Source organism: Oryctolagus cuniculus, chromosome 3, assembly GCF_964237555.1.
Source record: "Oryctolagus cuniculus chromosome 3, mOryCun1.1, whole genome shotgun sequence".
NCBI lineage: Eukaryota > Metazoa > Chordata > Mammalia > Lagomorpha > Leporidae > Oryctolagus > Oryctolagus cuniculus.
Window position 1 is genome coordinate 115,875,227 of NC_091434.1, and position 26,017 is coordinate 115,901,243.

At 41.0% G+C, this 26,017-nt stretch overlaps 1 protein-coding gene across 2 annotated transcripts in view; it reads right to left on the reverse strand.

Moving 5' to 3' along the window:
- CCDC93 (coiled-coil domain containing 93) overlaps positions 1 to 26,017 on the reverse strand; it is a 104,057-nt gene that overhangs the window by 71,173 nt on the left and 6,867 nt on the right. For both annotated transcript variants that reach the window (XM_017342634.3, NM_001171023.1), the window contains 4 exon segments: positions 20,655 to 20,766; positions 16,001 to 16,099; positions 15,165 to 15,221; positions 1,485 to 1,585 (listed from right to left, as the gene is read on the reverse strand). In XM_017342634.3, the coding sequence (XP_017198123.3) occupies positions 1,485 to 1,585; positions 15,165 to 15,221; positions 16,001 to 16,099; positions 20,655 to 20,766 (369 nt within the window).

The window sequence follows — 26,017 nt, forward strand, 5'->3', positions numbered from 1 at the left end:
AATACAACTGAAACTGAGAGTGATCGAAAAAAAGTCCTGAGATACCATGAACATGATCTCAGTGAGGCTAGCAATTTACTGCATCTCTAACTCTTTTCATCTCCAGAAACATTTGATTTTCCATGAAAATGGAAAAAATGGAGGCATGAACAGTACAAATTAAAACCTGTAACATTCCCCTAAGTACTCTCTGGCTATGGGACATTTGACATTCAGAGCTATCCAGCTTCCCCTGCCCACTTGAGGATGGGGCTTGGAAAAGACCCCACCCCCCAACACCACCATGGTACCTGAGGCTGGCTTCATGATCATGTGACCTGTTCAGCTGCACAGGGTCCTACACTCAGTAGAGTTCTGCATTTGATTGTTGTTGATGTCTTGACATTCTTAGTAATTAACTGTCACTAATAATTCTTAAGAAGGGGCCTTGTATTTTCATTTATACTGGGCCCAGTAAATTAGGTAGCTTGTCCTGGTGGTATGTGACTCAGAGGAGATATTCAATTCATGGCAGCAGTTGGTAAGTTGTAGTGGCAGCCATCACAAACTAGGGGCCAGAACTAATTCAATTTCCTTTGAAACAGACTAGTTTTTATTCTTAGGAAGGAAAGACTTGACCCCACTCTATCACCAAAAGAAAAATGCAATTGCCTTTCCTTTGAAAGCTACAATAATGAAAATCTAATTTCCTTCTGATTCTCCCCAGTACTGTAGAAGGAGAAGACATCAGATGCTCACTCAGGGAGATGCTAACAACAGAGCAGTTAGTTCCAGCCACCAAGGGTGGGGCTGTGAGATAGAGCAGCACACAAGAGCCTTCCCCAGCACAAAGGAAGGAAGCACAAGGGGTACTCACATGAAGGGATCAGTTACCCTAAAGTAGAAAATGCACAAAAGCCAAAGTTAATATCTGCTGTCAACTGAAACATTCCATGGAGAGAAGCACATTCTTGTGATTTTTTTAATGTAAAAGCTTGATATAAAATAAGATTTTTGGTTTTGTTTAAACTAGACATGCTTTTAAGCTAAGTATGTTTTTAAGATGTGACAAAAATTACTTATAAATTCTTCATTTTTCTAATCAAGACTTAATGTTCACAAGAAACTAAAATTATAATTCTAACAAAGTAAAACTGTTGAAACTGATTTCATTCTTTTGTTTACCTGAAGATTTTAACTTTTGTTAGAAGGGTCATGAGAGGCAGATCGGCCCCAGCTTCCGCTAATGTCCCAACCACCCAAATAGCCCAAGGAGGACAGGGCCAGGTGCACAGCTACACATACATTTCCAAAGAGGAACTGCAACGTCATATGACAACAGCTGATTCCACACCAGACAGGAAATCTGATGTTGGAAATTTCATGGCTGAAAACTGTAAACTCAATCAGGTAGAAGCCAATCAAGTCAATCCCACAGAAGCAATTTAAATTAGCGTTTAAGTGTTTTTATAAAACAGACACCTAGTTTGGGCCCAACTTATTACCTGCCATATTCCAACAGTGTAGCATGGATTCGAGATTCTTCATCAAGTAACTCCTCTGCTCCCTGTTGGCGTTTGTATTTCCGACGGGGCTTGTAAACATCCTGAGTGAAAAAGACAACCAGGTTACTGAGTGTGAGAAGATTCTTGTCCTTAACCAGCAGCTAAATGCTGCCAGCTGGTGAGGGGGAGTGCGCCTTCTCCCCATCAACTGCCCATGTGGCCAGGACATGCTGGAGGAGCACAGAGGGCAGCCAGGGTGGCTGCCTTCATGGACTGAAGACACAGAAGCCGATGTCTGAATGCTAAGGGTGAGAGATCATGACCTGAATCTCTGGGCTTCTGAGATGACTTTAAACCTGCACACCTGCCTTTGCTGAGAAATAGAAAAAGAAAAGGCCCTGACATGGTGGAAAGCGGGCTCAGTAACAACAGGTCAAGGTTCCTTTGCTTTTAATTTTTTAAAATTAAATGATAGGCATTCACTGAAAAGTTCAATTAATTTGTAAATGTTCAGAGTATCCACCTTGCAAAAAGACAGTGCTGTTAGTGTTGGCTGTGGTCCCTTCTCTGTTATTTTCACAGGTGAGGACAGCCACTGTCTTTCTGGCCAGTAAAAGTAATCAATGTCTAACAACAACTTCAGAGTAATATGGTACTCTCAGCTTCTCATTTAGCTCTCTACATATTAATTTGCTTTAAATTTTATAATTTAATAATACAAATAATACATGAAAATATTTCTGTTAACAGTTTCAAATGTTATGAGAGAGGCAGAATTTTAAGAAGTCTGTCCTCAGCAGGCGCCGCGGCTCACTATGCTAATCCTCCGCCTGCAGCACCAGTACTCTGGGTTCTAGTCCCAGTTGGGGCACTGTTTCTGTCCCGGTTGCCCCTCTTTCAGGCCAGCTCTCTACTGTGGCCTGGGAATGCAGTGGAGGATGGCCCAAATGTTTGGGCCCTGCACCCGCATGGGATACCAGGAGGAAGCACCTTGCTCCTGGCATTGGATCAGTGCTGTGCGCCGGCCATGGCAGCCGTTTGGGTAGTGAACCAATGGAAGGAAGACCTTTCTGTCTCTCACTGTCTAACTCTGTCAAGAAAAAAAAAAAAAAGAAGAAGTCTGTCCTCACCCCATCTTTCTCCAGAGGTGTCTCTGTCAGTTTGATGAGTGTACATTCTTCCAAACCTTTGTCTGGTGTATATATATGCTACAGGTATGCAATACGCATACATTTAAAAACAAATAGTGTACGGGGTTTTTATTACATGAAAGAGTATATTCTAAACATTGTCTGACAGCTTTCTTTTTTCTTTAACAGTAAAGCACAGCTATTTCCATGAAATAAAGTTTCACAAAAATATATTCTCTTTAACTAAATGTAATAATCCTTAATACAAATGCTTCCTATTTTATTTAGCCTTCAACCAAGATACACATAAATTATTTCCAAGTTCTTATTATAAATAATGCATAAATGTGGATAGCATATAACTTAGAAGTGAAATCACAAGACTGAAGGGTGTTTATGATACCAACCTGAACCAAAACAAACAAAAAAACTTTGCTGATTTATGTGTCCAGCAACTTGTTATTCACTCCTCCGGCAACAGTAAATAACAAGGGGGTACTAAGATGATGGAGAAGGGAGGGAGTTTGCTGCTTCAGTCTAGGGGAAGATAGTTTTAAAAAAGTGAGAAGAGCGCAGTCTCTGGGAAGAGTTAGGGAGAAAGCAGCAGAGGAAACTCTACGCAAATTGGAGGGACACAGTTGACCTACATGGAGGGCAAGGACACACACAACTCAGAACCCCAGGAGCCAAGAGTCTCTGCATCAGTGTTGGAGACTGAGGTGAGACCAGATTGCAGCAGCTCAAGCCACTGGTGAAAGCTTCAGGAAGAGCCTAGAGGGAATCCAGCTTGGAGCCCTGGTCGGGGGGGAGGGGTGCAGTGTACCTGCCAAAGTAAAGGAGAAAAAAGAAACAGGGTGGCACATTCTCTCTCCCTGATCACCCTGCAACAGAGTCCTACGACCAGCCAATAGAGAGCAGGCACCATTTTGGACATACTTAACAGCTATGCTAGCTCATGTCTATACCCAGCAATCAACCAACTGGAGCCTGCTGAGTCCAGTGGGGAGAACAGACAGGAGGCTGAGTGCTCATGACTGTGGGAGGCTTGTGTGCCAGGACTGTGAAAACACTGAGGCTGTGTGGGAGTCCCAGGGTATAGCTGGGACTTTGGGCAGTAACTGTGGGAGGCTCCACATCATCATGGCTCCCTGGTTACCTGGCAAGGGACATTGCTGGAGATTCTGAGCTTGCATTGAGGGCTGCCCAGATCCTCTGTGGGGTCCTTGTGGAGGAGCGGACGAATAGTATACCCACTGAGGCTAGCACCCAGGCACAGGTTTCCTTTGAAGAGAGAAGCTCAGCTGAGTCTACACCAGCAGACAAGAACAAACCTCCCTACTGATTAAAAAAAAAAGAGAGAGAGAGATTTACCATGACAAACCTGTGTCACTTCAGACATCTCCTTCACCCTGGAGCACCAAACACAGCTCCTTGGCCACACCTACCATACTCCTCTAGATATTTCCTGAAAGCAGACACTCCACTAACCCACTCAGACATAATCTAAAATGACAGAATAAAAAAGGGAGAGAACAATCCAACATGGGAAGTGAGATACACAGCAGACCCATAGAATGGCCGATGTCCTAAACAGCACTCTGGCCTCAGAATCAGCCCTCAAGGCATTCGGATATGGCTGAAGAGCCCATGAGAGTATTTTAGGCATGGAAAGCCAAGACACTCTGGGAAAAAGAAAAAATGACCTAAACGAAAGATCTCTGCAAATGAGATCCTAGTGGAAAAAACAGGTCATTAAAGAAGGAGGTACCTTGCTCTGAAGGGAGGAGAGAACTTCCACTTTGACTATGACCTTGTCTAAATATATGATCAGAGTCGGCGAACTCAAAGGCCTCCATAGCCTTGGCAACTCATGACAAGAGCCTAGGGTGATTACTGATGCCATAAACAAGAGTGTCAATTTGTTAAGTCAACAACAGGAGTCACTGTGCACTTACTCCTCATGTAGGATCTCTGTCCTTAATGTGCTGTACATTGTGATTTAATGCTATAACTAGTATTCAAACAGTATTTTACACTTTGTGTTTCTGTGTGGGTGCAAACTGTTGAAATCTTTGCTTAATATATGCTAAATTGATCTTCTGTATATATATAAAGAGAATTGAAAATGAATCTTGATGTGAATAGAAGGGGAGAGGGTACAGGAGAGGGGAGGGAAGTTATGGGGGGGGGAAGCCATTGTAATCCATAAGCTGTACTTTGGAAATTTATATTCATTAAATAAAAGTTTAAAAAGAAACAAGTATTACCTCTTCCTCAATTCTTTTTGCTTTATGATTCTCCATCTTGCCTCTACTGTTATTTTCCTACTTTCCTGGCTATTCTTACACATTTTGTCCTTCAAATGAATTTTACTATCAGCTTTTCAAGTTCACTGTGAAATACTCTATTTGGTTTTTATTAGGATCACAACAAACTGCCAAGAGCCAAGAATTCCATCCAAGTCTCTCACATGGCTGGCAGGAACCCAAGCACTTGGGCCATCATCTGTTGCCTTCTCAGATGCAATAGCAGGAAGCCAGATAGGAATAGAGTAGCCAGGACTTGGATCAGTACCCCAGTATGGGATGCTGATATCAGAACTGGGACCTTAATCTGTTGTTGTACAATGTCAACCCCTATAATAATGTACTCCTACCTCAAGAAGAAAGGTTTGTCTATCTACTGAAGTCTTTTTTTATTCTTGAATACAAGCTTTCAAGTAGATAGTCACTACATAAGCAGAACTATCTAACACCCAGGGCCACAAAGGACTTCATCAATCACAGATACAAATTTGTCAGAGACATATGATTTTTAAACTAAAGTGTATTGAGGTTTATCCTCAACATAATTTATAAAAACATAAAATACACTAGTACCTTGCTGGCACACCAGCTGCCTTTTTGTACTCCAGAGCCCTGAACCCATATTATAAGGTAATGTGACTTTGACTGTCAGCTTAGCCATCAAGGTCATTCATTTGGGTTAGAATCTCAAACCAGATCATCTACAGGTGGAGACCTACAGTTATTGAGCACCTGCTATACGCCATGTACTTTCTTTAGGAGATAGACATATATAAATTTGTATATATATTTATATATATGAATAATTCTGTCCTACCAGAATTCCCCACATAAAAACCTCTGCCTGGACAGCCCTGTGACAAGCATTACTATCAGGTTTCCCCAGGTAGGGGTATCCTATTCCAATCAGAATTATTCCCTCTTGATAATTCTAATAAATTCTTATTTCTTTACATTTTATTATGAAAAGTTTCAAATAGAAAATATTTCTTGTGTAATTTACACTACATAATTTCAACTATTTTGTGGAAAAGGGAGTGAGATAGGGTCTGAGCTAATAGGTAGCTTTTACAAACTGCTGCCACAAACATTCCCTTATTTGTTGCTAGTGTCGACATGAATAGGAATCTATAAATAAAACAGTTACGGTGAAATGAAAAATACAATGAGTCACATGACGTCAGTTATTGCATATGATTTAATTTCCACTGAACTCTACTATTCCCGCAGCACTACATAATTGAGCTTAATTCAGTTTTCCCTAGATACTACTGAAAGAGTCAATGACTCAAGGCAAGAAATCAGATTAAAAAAATAAAAAGGACTGACTCCAAAACAACATACCAACATTCTGAAACTAACTTAAAAGGAACTTTAATTTTGCCAACTAATAACAACACTGACTTTTTAGCCCTAAGTACCCCAGCTTCAGTTCCAAGGCTTTTCCAATATACTAACTTGCCCACCAGCCATTTCTGCTAGCCATCTCACAAGGCTTATTACACATTCTAAAAGCTGCTATGCAGCCTGTTACAATGTTTTGCTTAAGTAATAAGGACCTAAACAGGTCAACTACAAAGAATGATTGTTAAGTCACCCTTTAAGGCACAGGAGTCAGGAACACTGATGTCTAGTCCTATCCTTGCCAATAAACAGCAAGGCAGTTTCCCTCCATTTCTTTATCTGTAGCATGGGGTTGGACTAACAGATCTTAAAGGATATTTAGCCTCTCATACTTTTTTTGATCCTATAAAGATAACTACTTGGTAACATAATTCTGTCAAAAATTTGAAGCTTGAGATTAATAAAAAAAAAAACCCACCATACTATACTTGATTATGCTTTCAAAAAGGTATACAAAACGAACTTCTTTCACCCTAATAGCAGTGACAAGAGTAATAGCTATCATTTGTTGGATGGTAGGTATGTGCCAGGCACCTGCTTATAGTGTATGGGCTGCCCACTAGACACTCACACATCTTAGGGAAGCTATCTTTGTCTTCTGTCTACAGATGATGAGACATGGGCACAGAGATTAAATAGTTCACCCCTGGTTACCAAAGCCATAAGTGATAGAGACAGGATGATTCCAGAACAGAGACTCGGAAGAATTGCACAAAATGTTTTATATCTCAACTCAGATCACCCTTCATTGTGGGTTCTGATATTTTGTTTTTGTAGATATTAAAGGACACATGAGCAGAATTAAAATATTAAGGCAATCCTTGTGTAAAATGGAGAACTCCAGCATTGCGAGAGTCAGATCTCTTCTACGTAGGACAAGTCAGATCACCTGTCAAAATGATGCCTCTGAACCTACATTCCAAGTGCCAGGGGAGGGAAACAGGACAGCACAGCCACGACAGGGTCTGCAGCAAATCCCTGACTGCTGCACTCACAATTAGAGTAGACAACTTCCTTACTGAAATAATGGAGCAGGAAGTGACACAGCTGCTACTGATCTTGCATTTCATACTTAAAGGCTCACTAAAACCCCACTAGGGCCAGACTATACTCAACTCAGCAGGAACTCACTGATCTTAATAGCTTATTCCCACAGTTCCCACAGTCCAAACCCAACTCTAACACACAGCTTGATCTACAAGCCCATGAAAAACCTCCGCCTTCCATCAAAAGGGGCTCCACAAGTGTTTCTACCACTAAGCCCAATGTTCTGAAAAGTCCCTAGAAGAAACAGTTATTATATGAGCTATCTCAAAAAGGTCATGGAAAACTGGAGTTAGAAGGTAAGTTTACTTTTGGTGCAAAACAATTTTGAAATTTGTGTGTAGTTTTTTCATAATAAATATACATTTTCTATGAAATGTTTTAAGACTTTTAATAACTTGGAGAAATTTTTTTTTTTAAAAAATGAACTTTAATAAAACAAACTAAAGAAAGTCTGAGTGAAGGAAATGATGAGATGACAGATGGCGATCATTTCTGTAGTTTGACTCAGATTCACCCCCAAGTCATACTTCTTTTCTATTCTTTTGCATGAGCTCTTCCATGCAAGTGCATCTTGTGCTGAGTTCCAGCACAAGTCCCACTTTCATTCTCCTTTAGTCAGTCTCAAATTGTGTGACTTGGTGGGTAAGAAGATGGTTGCTGTGTTGTACAGATGAGCTAAACATGGCCTTTGTGTCTTAGTCCCTAGGCTGTTTACTTCTCCACAGCAGGCTGAAAGTTGCTCTCTCAAAAGCTCTTTGGTTTCAAATTTAAATTTTAACACATCCAGTTTTTTTTTTTAATTTTATTTATTTGAAAGAAAGAAAGAGGGAGAAAGAGAGACAGAGACTGATCTTCCATTCCCTGGTTCAATTCCCAAATGGCTTCAACAGCCAGGGCTGGGCCAGGCCACAGCCAGGAACCTGAAACTCCATCCAGGTTTCCCACATGGATAGTTAGGGGCCAAAGCATTTAGGCCATCTTCTGCTGCCTTCCCAGGCACATTAGCAGAGAGCTCTAAAGTAAGTAGAGCAGCTGGCACTTGAATCAGCACTCCTACATGATGCTGGCATTACAGGCAGAGGTTTAACCCTCTGTGTCACAACCCTGGCCCCAACAGATCCAACTGTTTCCAACACAGCCCGAATGAGCAGATTCTTTTTGTTTTGGTTTGGTTTTTAACTATCTATAGCCTGCCTACTTTGTACACCTTCGAAAGCACAGCCTTTGAAGCTATCAGTATTTGCTAATCTAAGACCCCAAACCACTGCTGCCCTTCAGAGATCCTGACCCAGAGACGACCCCCCCAACACACTGAGCAACTATGCTGTCTAGACATGGGAACCTCCTCCATGATCCTCTGGGGGAGTTCCCTTGTGAGGGACAGAGGTTCCTCTGCTTAAGCCTCTCATGGTGTGAGGGAAGCCCCCACTCCACAAGCAAACCTATCAAAGTATCACCCAAACAAAGCCTGCATGTACCACTGCCACCCCCTAGTCAAGAGCTGTCTTCTCCATGAACTCCCAAATCCCTCAAGCCCCTCACAAGCTGCAATGTCACTGATCTTTTCTTAGCTCCTACAATATGATCTGGCATGGAGTCAGGGTTCAATCAGTATCAGTGAATAAATACATGGAGTCAGACCAGGATTTCAGTACTTGCTCCACCCCTCACTACCTCTCGGATTTGGAGCAAGTTACACTAACCTCTGTGGTTTTCCATCTGTAAAACAGATTGTAACAGTTTGAATAGGATATTGTTACCCTACTCACACAGATGTTTAAAACCCAAAGTTATGAACTAATGATGCTGAAAGGATAGAAGTGTGATCCACTGGTGGGGTCTGAAGGTGGGACCTCTGGGAGGTGGCTGGATTGGATTGGGGTTGCTGGGGTGGAGCCCCTAGTTGAGTCAAGAAGGCTTTATAAGGAGAAATCACACCATGAGCATGCTCCCTATCTGCTTCCTTGCTCACAGGTAATCACTTCTCCGCACACACTTCGTCATTGTCAGCCTTCACCCTCATCAGGTGCCAGACCAGTGGTGCTGCCTGATCATAGACTGTGAATCTCCAACACCATGAGCTAAAATAAACCTCCTTCCCTCACAGGTAACTTGTCTTAGGCATTTCAGTTAGAGTAATAAAAAGCCAACTACTACATAGATACAAGCACAGTTGCTTTGAGGTTTAATTTAATCAATATAGTTAACAGTACCAGATACACAATAAGGACTAAAATATATATATTTATTTTAAATACATACAGATGTATACTATTATTAGTAAGATTTACTACATTGTTTGGCTACATCATTGCATTTAAGTTTTATATAATGGATGAAAACACCTTCCTCATATATGGAAGAATGTGTCAGAGCAGTAATTTTAAATGGTCTCTTAGATGATCCAATAATTCAACAAAACAATACCTTTCCACTAGACTGGTAGCTCTAAGAAGTCTTTTTTCTCTTCCTTTTATTCTCCTAAACAATTCTAAACACTACCAAAAAATGCTAATAAACAGTAAATACATCTTTTGAGGACCCTTTGTGGGCACCCTTTACTCAAGTTCAAAAGGAAGTATACAAGACCTCACTACAGAGGACAGATACTCTAGGATATAGAGGGCAGATGGCTCAGAAGAGGAGACAGTAACTGTATAGCAGCACACTCAGTGAGACAATGAGCTTAATTATGACAAGGAGGCAAGAGTAGAAGGTGGTAACGGGAGGCCTGTCCTTGAGTACAAACGGTTTGTTTCTTCTGTCTTGAAAAATCCAATCTCCTTTAGGGCAGGCCTTTTACAAAGCAGTTAGCTACTCTAAAACGGAAGTAGGAAGAAATAAGAAAATAACATATTTCAAAGAAAAAAGCAGAACTACTGCAAATAACCCCCAGGAGGAAGAAACTTACACCAAGACAAAGAGAGAACATGTTAAACTAATGAGCTCAGACACTGAGGTTCACAACCACCTCCTTGCCTGGAGATCCAACAAGAGGTACTAAAAACTTTAAGTTCAACCTTGGTACAATTCTACTTCAAGTAATGTATTATAAGTAAATAATTAGAGACAAAAGAAAAATAGCTATAAAGAGATGTAATATGTATTGGCCAAAGGGGAAAAAAAAAAGATATAAGCTAAACTTATATTAGCTAGTCCTACAAAATGAATAATCTGAAAGCAAGCTCTAAAAATATTTATCGGCATGGAAAGAAACATTAATATGTTATTGAGCAAACAGTAGCACAGAATATATATATGTAATATCTTTTTTGTGATTTTCTATGTTGATATTCATTAACTCTACATTTTATACTTGGAATATCAATAATTACACCTTGCAGGTGCCATCAGAGGTGATTCAGTCTTCATGCAGTTTCTCCATTTCCTTTTTTATTACTATAGCTTTAGTATACAAGAAAAAAAAAACTTTTTTAAAAGAAAAAATCAGGCATTAACCAACCAGTCAATCAATGGATCAACAGGCAACTGGGCTAGCTATATGTCAGGGACAAATGAAAAAGATTAGAACAGTTTTCAAAGGATGGCTAAAGAAACAAAGAAGGTAGGTATTTAATATTTAAATGTGTAGTACTTATTTTTTAAAAAGAGGTTCTATCTGAGCAAGATAAGTACAGCCTACTGGCCAATACACAATGGCATAATGCTGACAATGAAGAAAGAAAACAGGAGAGCTTCCATTGGCATCCATTTTCCCTGGACAAAGGGTCTACTGATAGGAAAAGTCACAGTAAAATACCCCCATAAGAAACTCAAGAGATGGCAGGTGGAGAGTGGAGCACCCAAACACTCTGGATTCATTTCTGTGATTTGGTGAATAATATCCCAGAGTATGGAAACAAGTCAGCAAAATTCATGCTAGGAATATGTGGGAAATCAGCAGGAAGAGTGAGAAAACGTGAAAAGACCAACACCTGTTGTGTCTGATGTAAAATTAAAATGTGTAGTTAGCGCTACAGCTACACAGAGAGTTTATTAACCTTTCTGAGTTTTAACTTCCTGATTCACAAAATGGAAATGATAATAAATAACTCCCTACATGTCAATGAGGGATAGAGGAGATAATGCTTCTAAAATGCCTAATGACAGGCCTGACACATACAAGATAATTAACACAAGGCAAGAGCTGCACATTTTATAAAAGGCTGCGTCTAGAAACCAGGCACCTGTAGGTGTGACCTCATTTTCCAGACTCATCACAATGGAGCAGGGAAAGTCATCTGAAAGGCCTAACTAGGGAAAACCTAGAGGGAGAGGAAACACCCTCCAGGCACCCAGAGCCAGAACATCTAGCTACACAGAAGAGCTTTCTTTCCCTTTATTGAAGAGGTAGAGAGTGCTTCCCTGCAGAGAATTACAAGAAATAAAAAATGGCAAGTTGTTCAATTTTTAATACCAATTCACTAGAATAAGCCAGGGATATGCACTTTAGCCCTGGAGTTGGAGTCTTGTGAGCTTCTGTGACTCATTTCAAGCTAGCGAAGGAAGCATAGGTCAAATGTTTCTAATCTGAAAATCTGAAATGCTGGGAATTTTGGATTTTTGGATTAGGGATGTTTAAATGGTATAATCTATACAAATTCCAAAACCCAAAAAATTTGAAGTCAAATAGCTTTGGTTCCAAGCATCTTGTATAATGGATATCCAGTTTGTACTTGCAGAAGTGGTAGGAAGGAGGCATGAAAAGTTAATGGCGATGAGGCTCAACTAAGGAGATGCAAGCCAGAAGTATTTTCAGCAGACAAGGCTGGGAGAAAAACAAAACAAAACCCAAGGCAAAGTCTGGTCACCAATAAAAATTCTTTATCATTTCTGCTGAAAATGCATTGCCAGTCAACTAAGGATTAAGTCTATACCTAAAAAAAGGAAAGAGACTAAGCAATACAAATTATCAGCAAAGAGACAGTGTTTTTCTTTTTCCTTTATTTTGCTATTATTTTCTGATCATCTCCAAGCAGGGTTTTATCTAGAGGCTCAGAGCACAGTGGTGACAGTCTGGGTTTGAGGCCTGACTCCATCTTTATCAGTGTGACCCCAGGCAACTTAGGTAACATATCTGTGCTTCAGTTTCTCACTGGAAAATAAAAGAACTACTACTACTTCAAAGGGTTGTTGTGAAGCTGAGCTGAGTTACAGATAAACACTCAGAAGAGTGTTTGGGCACTACATATTATTATCTCTTTAAATTCTATGCAGTCACATTATGAAGCGTAGATTTTTTTAAAATCTTCATTATAAATGAGAACATGAAATAATATGTGTGTCACCAAAGGCCTGAACTATTCCATGGGTACAGAGATGAGGCCACACCCAGTTTCACTGATAGGACTATCACCAGCTATGCTGGCCTTCTTTTTTTCATTCTGTGTTGCACAGCCAAAAACCTCATCATTTTACTTTAATCTAGGGCTCAGAGTGAGATTTACATGTGAAGCCATTCATTAAAGCGTTAAAAAAAAAGTTATCTTACACTTACTGTTTTTGAATATATTATACACAGACTTAGAATAAAATTCAAATAGTACAATCTATAGGGAAATGAAAATTTTCCTTCCTTTCCTGCTGCAAGCCCCCAACTCCCTGCCTCCAAGGGAATGCCGTCACATGGTTTTTATCTTTCAAGAAATGAAGTATCATTTCAAACAGGGGAAAGCACAGCACATCCAATCAATTGGATATTGTCATGAGAAATGTTGTGAGGAGCAAAGAGTAACAACACAACAGATTCTATACTTAAAAGTAAAAAATTACAAAATTACATTTAAACTATGATTCCAATTTAGGTTTTTTTTTTTTTTTTTGACAGGCAGAGTGGACAGTGAGAGAGAGAGACAGAGAAAGGTCTTCCTTTTGCCGTTGGTTCACCCTCCAATGACTGCTGCGGCCGGCACATCGCACTGATCCGAAGCCAGGAGCCAGGTGCTTCTCTTGGTCTCCCATGCGGGTGCAGGGCCCAAGGACTTGGGCCATCCTCCACTGCACTCCCAGGCCATAGCAGAGAGCTGGCCTGGAAGAGGGGCAACCGGGACAGAATCCAGCACCCCGACCGGGACTAGAACCTGGTGTGCCGGCGCCGCAAGGCGGAGGATTAGCCTATTGAGCCACGGCACCGGCCCCAATTTAGTTTAAAAATGCACATTAGTAACAATAGAAATATGTCCAACAATTAAATGTGGCTAATTCTGTGCTGTGTGGTTAAGAGTAATTTTCTTTACCTATATCTATCAATCTTTTTAAGAAAAACTTCAAGGGGTCAGCATTGTGGCACAGCAGCATCCCAAATGGACTCAAGTTCGAGTCTTGGCTGCTCCACTTCTGATCCAGCTCCCTGCTTGGGAAAAGCAGCAGATGATGGCCTAAGTGCTTGGGCCCCTGTCACCCACATGAGAAACTCGGTTGAAACTCCTGGTTCCTGGCTTCAGCCTGGCCCCTGCACTGGCCACCATGGCCATTTGGGGAGTGAACCAGTGAATGGAAGACTGATCTCTCTCTCTGTCCCACTCTCTAACTCTGTTTCAAATAAATAAATCTTAAAACAAACAAAACAAACTTCAAGGATGCTCTAAGCCAAACATCTATTCCATAATCAGAAAAGAAAACCATTATTATGTCATATCATTTTTTCTTTTATTATTTAATGCTGCCACCAAATATTAAAATAGTATTTGTCTTTGGTGTATCATCATCTTAAAAGCTTTTCCATCTCTCCCATTTCTAAGATGGAACTGAGAAAAATATCTAACAACTATAAAATAACAATCCTTTTGGTTCTAAATGAGCACTGCATGTCTTTCGTCATCAAACAACAATTGTTCTTTTCAGAGTAATAACTGGATGATAACACATTTTTTTCTTAAATGAGTTTTGAATTCTATTTCTGGAAAACCTCCATAACCACTTCACAAAGCTATACAAGCCAGACACCTTCAATCTTTATCACTATAAAATGCAAACCAAGGCATCTGTATAAAAAACACCTCTGATATTTAAACTGAGTGCCATGTTAGTGGCATGTTAATAGAGCTGTAAAAATCAACTAAAGCTACAAGTATGAGCTTACTTACAATTCACAAACAAGGGTGATCAAATGTTTAGTATGTTATGAATCAGACCAAGTAGAAAAGAAGCAAAAGAACACTAAATATTTCCTTTAGGAGACAGAGTGTATACTTCCAGACATTGCTGCTTTATTCCCATTAGCTCAGGTAGGGAGTCTGTGGAGTGCAGATGCCCCTAACAAGGTTCTACTGGCTCTGGCTCAGAGTGTTTTGAAAAGGAGCACCAAAGCTCTCTCTTTTGGCCCTCATGTTGGGAAGTAGGCACATCTGTGTGGACTGCCAGTGATTAAGATGCTGTATATGATGACAAAGGACATATCAGTCTCCTGCACAAAGCTCAGAAGCAATTCTGCCTCTCCAGTCACCATGAGAGAAAATCAGTAACCTCAATCTCCCCATCTCCAGTTCATCATCTGCTCTTTGTAGCTATTCTAAGTTTACAACTGTCATTGAGATAAATGACGAAGAGCTTTGCATTTGGATATTTCACCTTTAAAACTGGGACTGAGAACACAGGGCAGTGGTTGTGGCAGATTACCTGTGAGTACAGGGTTCTGACATGGCGTAAGTTCCCTAGCTCACCCATCTGAAGCCTGCTCCCAGGAAATCCCAGCAGGAGGAAGCTCAGATTGCAGCATTTTTGTACTTTAAACCAAACACACGAAAGAGGGCTATGTAGTGCTTACACAGAAACACATGAACAAGGGAACTTACAGAGAGGTCAACAACTGTCTTGATGGCCTTTTCTTTTCTCTTTATGAAGTCATCATCCTGTAAAACAAAACGCAGGGTTTACATAAATCCCCTGTAAAGAGTAAAACTTAACTAGATTGCTCAGAAAAATGCCTTATAAATGGACTTTTCATTACTACTTTGCCTGAAGAAGTCTCAATTTTCTAACAAGTAGAAATGTATTCTCCCTCTGCAGATCATTCCAGCACAGACCCTTACAGCCACTAAGAAAAAGGGGGTTTGGGGGCTCAGTGTGTAGTGGTTAAGACAAATGTTCTATTTCAAATCTTCAGGAGCTCTGAAATTTTAGTCACGTAACCATTATATCTGTCTCCATCTGTAAAGCAGGGACCACAACATCTATCTCAGGAGACAGTCACAGGGCTTAAAGAAGAAAAGGCATGTGATATGCTGGAACTGGCATATAGCAAGTATTTTACAGCTATCATTTATTGGTATTGCTGTTTCAATTATTACAGACTGCTGCAACAGGAATGCACAAGGCAAGTGGTTTCTCAAAAATGTTTTATATAAATATACTCTTCCTGAGATTTAATAAAAATTCTAGACCAAGTATCAAAATTTAGAGTTTTCTACTGTGCAGCCATGTTAGAGGAAGCTCTAACCAACCAGAAGTCCCAGTTTCAATGCTGGGGCAAGACCAAGGAGGAGCAGAGATGCCACGAGAAGATACTGAAATTACCCTGGTCCTTCTTGGGGAGTCTCTAAGTGTGCATTCATTCCCTCCTTCAAACAAAGGAGAAAACCAAACAAAACAAAACCAAACAAAACAAAAACAAAAAACAGGCAACACCTACCTCAGGGAGGCTATAGGTTTTCTGAAACTGGGATATGGAGTAGGAGCGGATGTAGTCACCCATCTCTTCTTTCGTTTCTATAGCTCTCTTCACCAGCCACTGGAGAAGAAAGGGAAGGAATGTGAGTTGACAGGGACGAAATCCCACTCCAGTGAAGTCCAGTTCAGAGATGGCCCAACTCATGAACTCAAGTCAGCAAAACTGAACTGACCAGGTGATAAAAAAGAAAAAAAAAACTACCAATACATGCTGTGCTACAAGAAAAGCAACTGGTTGGGCATGTAAAATAGCAGGATTCAATGGAACACAGTACTGAGTAGCAGTGTAGGAGCTCAGGCCTCAGTTTGCCTTTCTCAGTTCTTGGATTACCTAGCTATCACAGAGCTACTGTGGCAGCAAATGAAATCACAGGTACTGCACTCAGTAAAGCTCAGAAGTACAGGGGCTGGTGCGGTGGCGCAGCAGGTTAAGCCACCACCTGCAGTGCCTTCATCCCATATGGGTGCCAGTTCAAGACCCAGCTGCTCCACTTCCAATCCAGCTCTCTGCTATGGCCTGGGAAAGCAGTGGAAGATGGCCCAAGTCCTTGGGCCCCTGCACCCAAATGGGAGACCCAAAAGGCTCTTGCCTTCATATTGGCTCATCTCCAGCCACTGCAGCCAATTTGGGAGTGAACCAGCAGATGGAAGACCTCTCTCTTTCTCTCTCTCTGCCTCTCCTTCTTTGTATAACTCTTTCAAGTAAATAAATAAATCTTTAAAAAAAATCTGAAGCACAAGACAAATATATCTATTCCCCCAACCACCTGGACCCAGGGACAGATATTAACATAAATCCCTCTTTTCTGGACTTTCACCACAGATCAATGAAAGATGACAGAATCACAGAGAATACCTACTACAACCCCTTATTGGATAGATGAAGAAAGGCCCCAAATACTCAGATCTGAAAACACTATAACTGAGTACATAGCTCAGGGCATCAGGTTAACTTGATGGAACTTCTCTCTGCTAATCCTCAGGAAAACATAAGGTAGATGGTGTAGGCTGAATTTAACAGAAACTGAGGTGCAGGGAGACTACAAAATTTGCCCACTGGCCTGTAGCTGACCAGCTACAACATGGGAGTCACAGCCGAGGCTCTTCCATTCTTCGTATGTTTCCCAGCTCTATTGGACTGACATCCAGAACTACCTGCTCTGTTTTCTCCAACTGAAAACTCCAGTGAATTCATGCACACCCAGGCTCTGGAAGATCTGAACACTGTACCCCGAGGGTAGGAGAGTAAAGTGCAAAAAGAGCACACGCTCTTCCTCCTGGCTCTTCACTCATGCCCTTTACCTGGAGATTTTGGAGGGGAGATGCTGCTTGTCATCCTCTTGCCAGAGAGAGAAAGCCACTACATTCCAAAAGCAAGTTTTGGATAGTGCTTGTATTTTACCAAGAGCACTGCACACTTGAACAGGGTCAGCTACACACGAAAGCTGACAGATGATATGTAATATAGATTACCAGGTGCTCCTGCCATTAAGGAAAGAGAGAGGCTTCTTCCCAGAGGCAGACAGCTCAAGAAAAAGACATGCTTCAGAAGCAACTGCCTAGTACAGGGGTGGAAAGAAATAACTATGAGAAATATACCTTGTCAGTAATTTCCACTTATGTAGTAATTTATATTTTATTTCCATCACCTCCCTCCATTTCCAAATAATGATCTCAGGCACTAACCAAAATCCCAAAGCAGAGGCAGAAAATCAGAGTATTCAGAACTATTATAGCCCCTCATCTTCACTCCCACCCCAGGACTACTGCCCAGGACATTATGGCAGCTGGCTAATTGCTCAATTCAATTTAGCGTGGCAGACTCAGTTTCTGCCCTTTCGTGTCTGTTGCCTTTTCCGATCTGCATCGTTAATCGGAAGTCTACTCTGAGACACTACTTGGCTGGCTCCTGGAAAGTGTGATCAGATAAGGGAAAGCCTGTTGAGTCACAAGCTTCCCTTAGACAAATGACAGCTGTTTTGGAGTTGACAGTGAAGAGCTGAGGAAGGAACCTCTAGAACAGCCAAGTTATGCCACAGGGCCTCTGGCACTTGAGAATAATACCTCCCTTCCTGGATTCACACATTTGCCATGGGAAAAAAAGATGCGACCTAGAATTACCAGTGGCTGGAAGTTGGATCTATTTTTTTTTTCCCTTGTCTGGCAATTTGAGTGATACTACAGCTTTACTAAATGGTGTGAACCTGAGTGGTGAGCCTCTAGAATCATACCATGTGACTAAGTCAATGGTTCCAATTGCTGCTCCATTATTTTCTTCTACCAGTTTTTTACAGGAAAAAACTACAGGCATGTGGTGAGTTTTTCATGGTACTAACTTTATTCAATTGGAAGGACTGTCCTTTTTTCTTGATTAGGAATCAAGAAATTCAGGAAATGACAGAGAAAGCAAGATAGCAGTCACTTTAAAAAATGTGCTTGACAGGCCGGCGCCGCGGCTCACTAGGCTAATCCTCCGCCTAGCGGCGCCGGCACACTGGGTTCTAGTCCCAGTCGGGGCGCCTCATTCTGTCCCGGTTGCCCCTCTTCCAGGCCAGCTCTCTGCTGTGGCCAGGGAGTGCAGTGGAGGATGGCCCAAGTACTTGGGCCCTGCACCCCATGGGAGACCAGGAAAAGCACCTGGCTCCCGGCTCCTGCCATCAGATCAGCGCGGTGCGCCGGCCGCAGCGCGCTGGCCGCGGCGGCCATTGGAGGGTGAACCAATGGCAAAGGAAGACCTTTCTCTCTGTCTCTCTCTCTCACTGTCCACTCTGCCTGTCAAAAAAAAAAAAAAAAAAAATGTGCTTGACAGGCAAATCCTAGGAGCTAACTCTAAGTCAATCTTCATTTTCGCCTTAAAACTTATAGATCCATGAAACTAAGAAACCTGGTATCCACAGCCTAGATTCTCTTTTCCAAACAGGAAGTCCTCCAGAATTCCACTCAAACATCAGCATTCACAGACACTCAAATGTCCAAACTGACTACAGAAGATCACCTCCCAATCTTCTTCCCGTAACAGAATTAGGTACTTTGTCCCCAAAGTTACAGTAGGGTTAAGTCAGGTCTAGTCCTTAGAGGGGAAAGGAACAACTTAACAGTGTGATGGTGTTGGGGGTTTCAAAAATAATCACTACTGACTTCCCATTTTCACAAAAAGGATCAGGTTGTCAGCCCCTGTATCAGACAGGCAGAATGTCTAAAAAACATACAAATCAAATTCCAAGTTAAACTGTTAGCCTCTAATTTACTAATCTCATGGCATTTGATTTAAAGTCAAGTGCAGGGAAGATCCAATAAATAATAACAAGAAAAACAACTACATAATATCTATAAAGTACATAATAAAACATCTAAGTTATTCACACTATTAACTTAATTCCCACCCTATCAGGTAGGTACTATTATTATTTCTACTTAAGAAAAGTCATCTGCCCAAAACCAATATAGCCAGCAAATGGCAGAGCAAAGATTTGAACCTGGAAGTCTTCACAGTCTCTGCTCTTAACTCCTAAGCTACATAATCTTAACCAAGTCTTTCTGGCAAAGGCTATGCAGCCTCCTGTTAGGTGGCTATGTAGATTAGTGATGTGGCAAAGGCACAAGGCTTGGAGACAGGGAGTTTAGACTGGAATCTTTGCTTGTCCATTCACCAGTGCTCTGTCCATAAGCAAACTGGTGACCATCTAAATCTCACTGTCCTCGAAAGTAGGTTTGGAATTACAATAGACATTTCAAGGAACTATACTAGGATTGGATTCAAAGTACTGTTTACACAGCAGGCAACAAATGTCACTCCCTTTGCTCTGTCTTTTCAGGATAGCAGACAGGAGCCCAAACAGATGCACTGTACAGAATACAGGGAGGTGTGCAGCACAAGCCACTTAATCAGTCTTGAGAATAAGCCAAGGTGGACAGGAAGTCATTTAGCCAATAAATAAAGGCAGAACATCTACAAACATTCCTGCACGTATTAGAGACAAAACAGTGAACAAGATAGCCATTGTGCCTACCATTATGAATCTTATGATCTGATGGGAGATGGACAAATGATTACACACATTGATACACATGGCTACAAATTGTAGGAAGGAAGAAGATTCCTGGGAAGGGTCTATGGTCTTATGTATGGACAGAAAGGAATCTGTTCTTGATTAGGCGAACAGGGAAAGCTTTCTTCAAGAGATTTGGTGGAACTGAGATTTGAAGGATCAATGTGAATTAACAGGTAAGAAGACAGAGGAAGAACATCTCTAGCCCAAGGAACCAGCATATACAAAATCTCTGCAACAGGAGGACTATAACAAGTATGGGGAAAAACTGAGAATCAGAAGGACTAGAACAGAAAGGACAAAGACAAGCAAGGGTCAAAATCAAGCTGAATATGTTAAAGGGACTAAAGTATACAGGGCTGTGGAACTCTAGCTTTACCAACAGGAAATGAAAAGCCACTGAGCGGAACATTCAAGATTTACAACCAGGATATCACAAACAGGGGTATATGGAACACCGGCGGCTGTTCTGAGGAGGATGACAGCAAACACCACCACACTCTGCTGCAGTTGTTCTGATTCACACCCACTGGTCCAGGACCCAGTGCAGACGTCCCAGGCTCTCACCTGGACCACGGGAAATATGTGGATAAAATCCATCCCCTGGATCTGGTGGGGCTCCAGCTGGTGAGGACACTTCATTCTTGGCAAGACTGAGACAATTTTTTCTGATAGAGCTCTGAGGAAACAAAAAAAAAGGCAGCAAAAAGGAGTGAGAACAGGTTGAATGGTTAAAAGATACCTCAAAAGTCTGAGAACCACTCTCAGAAAAATGTCAGGCTTCTCAAAGCCAGGCCAGTGCCAGGACATGACCACATCCTTCTGGTGAGCCACAAAATGAGAAAAATAAATACAGCTTAGATGTCTGCACGTGTGCATGTAAGAACATAGAAATCCTTTATTCCTAGATGTTGCTCTTCCTATTTTTTTGATATTAAAATATTTTTGCTTCTTTACAAAATGATGGGAATGTGAGAAATAACAGTCATTTTGTTAACAACTTTGTATGGCAAAATAAAGTTATCACTGCCATATGTCTTTTATATACTTTACCATCCAATGTTTTCCTTAATTTCATATAGGCAGCTAATAATTACATGATCCTGTGTCAGGTGTTCAGAATGTTAAGACACACACGGGAACCCATTCTCAAAAGAAACTTGCAGGGGGCTGGCATTGGGGCAGAGCAGGTTAAGTCAATGCCTGAGATGCCAGCATCACATGTGGGCACTGGTTCATGTCCCATTTGCTCCACTTCCAATTCAGCTCCCTGCTAATGGCCTGAGAAAAGCACTGGAAGATGGTCAAAGTGCATGAGCCCCTGCCACTCATGTGGGAGACTTGGATGAAGCTCCTGGCTCCTGGCTTAGCCTGGCCCAGCCCTGCCATTATGGCCATCCGAGGAGTGAACCAGCAGATGAAAGATCATTTTCTGTTTCTCCCTCTCTCTGTGTATCTGACTTTCAAAATAAATACAAATAAAAAAAGAAGGAAACCTGGGGTTCTCTACACTGGTTTAAAACAGTTTAAAAGAAATAATAACCTTAAAAATTTTGATACTCTAAAACCAATCAAGGGGCCGGCGCCATGGCTCAACTGGTTAATCTTCCACCTGCAGCGCCAGTCTCATCCCTTTAGTGGGAACTAAATGACCCACAGGCAAGAGCTGAACAGCCCCCCAGGGAATGGTCCTTAGACAACACTTAGAAACAGTGTTTGGTATCTAGAAAGTAGCTTCCCATGTGGGGTTAAGGGTGTGAGGCTGAGGATGACAGTTACACCTCACTGCCAGGTTAAACATCAAGTCCAAGGCATTAAGGGAAAACAAAACATGGGCAGAGGAAGACTGATGCCACACGTTCTCAGAAGTAAAAGGCTGAGCACCTCACATCCAAGAACATATAGGACAATATCTGCCTCTCCCCTGCCTCCCCGCCTTCTCCCCAACAGAAGAGGAAGTAGGGTGATTTATTGAAAAGGTCTGACAAGAAGGAATCATCGTGTGGTTCTCAGTCACTGCTGGCCCCTTCCTTCCGAGCAGCCTGTGTTTGGGACACACGGGTCTACTCTGCCATGAGATGTGGCCTGCCCTCGTGGGGAAGACTGGGGTTGCCCAGGTCTGTGGGGGTGAGAATGGCTTAGTTAGGTAGCGAAGTTTCAAAAAACCCTTTGGCAACAGCTTTACTTTTACTTTTGTTCTCCATCGAATTCCCATGCCTTGTTTTTTATAATTTCTTTGATCCTATTATGGCAAGAGATGTCCAAACTCAGCAAATGAGGATAAGTACCAAACCCGGGGTTTAAAAAAATTTTTTAATTAACTTATTTTCATTTTTACTTGGGGAAGGGAATATCCTCCATCCAATGTTTCAATCTGTCACTCCACAAATGCTCTGACAGCTGGGTCTGGGCCAGGCCCAAGCCAGGAACCCAGAATTCCACCTGGGTCTCCCATTAAGTGGCAAGGACCCAAGAATTTGAATCATGACATCATCAGAAGCAGAGGAGCTCAGACCTGAACCGGGCATTCTAAAACAGGATGGAGGCATCCTAAGCAGTGCTTCAACCATGTACCAAACATTCGCTACCCCCTCCCCACAACCTTGGTTTTGTATCTTTGTTCTGTGTAGATCTTAGCTACTTAAATACTCAAGAGTATATATGTAATGAATACAATCGGTCCTTGGGCACATTTTTGGTTTGTCAGGTGGAGAGCTCCCTCTAGTGGCTAAAGATCTATTGATATTTGCATAACTATCAATTACCAAGAACCATTCTGCAGCCTGATAATAAGAGGCTGGGACCCCCAACAGCATCCAACACAACCCCCTACCCTCAGACACAGTTCTCCCCAGCCACTCCTCTGAGCCTGCCTATCCAGATAATTAATAAAGGCCCCTCGGGAAGGGCACTGTGGGTCATATCAGGGTTTACAACCCTCTTAAATCAGCTTCCCAGAAATTACTGCCAAGTCTCAGCAGCACACGGAAGTAGCTGAAGACATCAACACTGCCGGGAGGTGTGGACATGGGAGGAAACACAGGCAGACTGGAGGCAGGGGAAGAAAGTCAGGAAGACTTCTTACTGAAACTCACCATGTCCAGTTTGGTTTTTCCTAGAGCTCAGGGTAGATCTTGTGTCTTTCTAAAAATCAGGAAAAGTGGTAACCACCAAGGTCACCAGACAGATGTCCTAGTCTAAGATTTTTAAATTATTTATCTTTACATTTTATTTGAAAAGCAGAGAAAGAGAGATAGGGAATGCTCCTATCTGTTCACTTGCCAAATGCCAGAGCTGGTCCACATTGAAGTCAAGAGCCAGAAACTCAATCCAGGTTTCCCACATGCTTGGGGAGAATCCAAGTACTGGAGCCACCACCTACTGACCCCCAGGGTACATGTTAGTAGGAAGCTAGAATTAGTAACAGAGCCAAGACTTGGACCTAGGCACTCAGATGTGAGATATAGGCGTTCCAAGCAGGATCTTAACTGATATACCAAATGCCTATCCATTCCCCTAAGATTTTAACATGCCTCCTTGTCATTAAATTGACTCCTGTAGTTTTTAGTTCTTAGGAGTGTTTAGTGCACTGTTTCTTCCTCCAATGCAGTTTGAAAGAGAATGAGTCAAAACCAGTATCTAAATTCCAGCCCCACCACTCACTCTAGGACATCTGGCAAGGCATCTGGTCCCTCCGATCCAATACTGTCAACAAAAATGAAGGGCAGTCCCTTTCCTGCCTATTCAAAGACTGTTGTGAAGGTTAAATAATAAAACACAAGTGCCAGAGCTGGAACACGGGTTCCCTTTGCCTGGAACCCTCTTCCCGCAAGTCTTAGCTTCCATATCATCTCAAGGAGACCTACACGGTTGTCCTACTTAAAACTATTAACTGTCTCCTACCCAAATGTCTCTCACCATACATCTCCTCAGTTTTAATATTTTCTTTAACACGTATTTTCCTTCTATGTATAATTTATTTATTTATTAAATTTTCCTTATGGTCTGTCTGCCCCCACGAGACTATTAAGCCAAATGAGGGTCAAACATTTTTCATTAATGTATCCAAAGTACCCAGATTAATGCCTTAACCATAGTCCAGCTCCATAAACATTTGTTGACTATCAGGTGTATAGAACCTTTTATGTGCCAAGCACACTTTGCACCATTCATAATACCATTCAGGGGCCATACAAAATTATCATCTCAAAAATTAGCCTGCTCTAGATTCAATAAATTTTGAGTCCCATATGTGGTTGCCTTGACAAGGCCAGATCAAATGAATTTTGTGCATCTTAAACAGCCTGCAGTTTGGACATTTCCCTCTCCTGGAATAAATAAAAAGAAATCCCTTTGACTGTGATATTTTAAATTTTCTTCTTTAAATACATTATGGTTCTGAAGATTACATTTTTCTCTGATTCCACCAACAATTCTTAGTTTTCATTGTAAATATTGTTTATAGATTTAGAATCTACCCACAGAGAAAGTGAAGACAATTTGTTATTTTACAAAAAACTTTAACTATCATGTCTTTGCCATTATAAAAGTAATGTTATGGTAGACTGAAGCTGAAGAGAGAAGGAAAAAGAAGATACCCCTACAACAGGGGTAGGTATACTCAAACTTCATTGTCTTTGGAAAGTAGTCACTAGGAATTTTGATAGAGAAAAAGGATTAGAAATGCCTGAATACAAAGGACTTGACTCTAGCATACTATGCGATCTTGGCTTCTGTCAGTCCAAATTTCATTGCTAAAACAAAGGTAATACCTGTTGTAATGAAAATTGAAATATATAGAGCATCCAGCACAGCTTCTGGCACACAGCAGACACTCAAGCCTTAGTTCCCCCAGCTGTGCTCACTCATTTATGTATTGTCTATTGCTGCTTTCAAACTGTAACAGCGGAGTTGAATAGCTGTGACACAGACAATATATACTGTCACAAAAATCTAAGATATTTACAGCTAGCTCTTCACACAAAGTCTGCTGACCCTGGTCTAAAGTAAGATTAGTAAAACATGTAATGGACTCTACAGCATAGGTAAAGATAAACAATAGCAGGAAGAATGTGAAAGAGGAGTGAGTAGTACAGTGTAGAACACTAATCTTACACTTAACATGAAGTATAGTAATAAAGACTGGCTGACAAATTTAAAAATGTTCATTGTAAATCCTAAAGCAACAACTAAATTAAAAGAGTATAAATAATAAGCCAATAGTGAAGATAGAACGGAAACTCAGAAAAATTTTCAATTCAGAAGAAAGCTGAAAAAGGAAAAAAAATAGAGAACAAAGGAAAAACAGAACAAATATTAAACAACTAAGAAGTTAGCTTTAAACTTAGCCATATTATACATAGATTAAATGAAAACAGCTTAAAAAATCAAGATTATCAGATTGTATTTAAAGAAGCAAGAATCCATTGATCAAAAACAGACTCTTAAAATGAAGACAAAAAGATGAAAGAACAGAAATATTATACCATCAAATGCCAATTAAAAGAAAGTTGAAGTATCTATGTTAATAAAAGACACAGTAGACCTCAGACCAAGAAATAGTACCAAAAAAAAAAAAAATCAGTTCACTGAGAGACAGAAGAAATCAATTTTATTTTAATAGCACTGTTGCAAAGATGCCATTGGCCTGACCAATTTGTATTGAAAAACTCGTGTATGGCTTTGGAACACATTTAAGATTATTTTCTATGGGATATTAGGATTCAGTTATATTTCCCTTACTTTATCACATTTAGTCTGTATTAAGAAAAAAAACAACAAAACATACTCTGAGATATACTGGAGGGAATATAATCAATCAACTTAGGGCTAAAAATATTGGCAATAATCCTCATATAAACATTTAGAGTCTGTGTTAAGAATAAATATAAAACCCATAACACACAAAATGAAAAACAATGTGAATATAA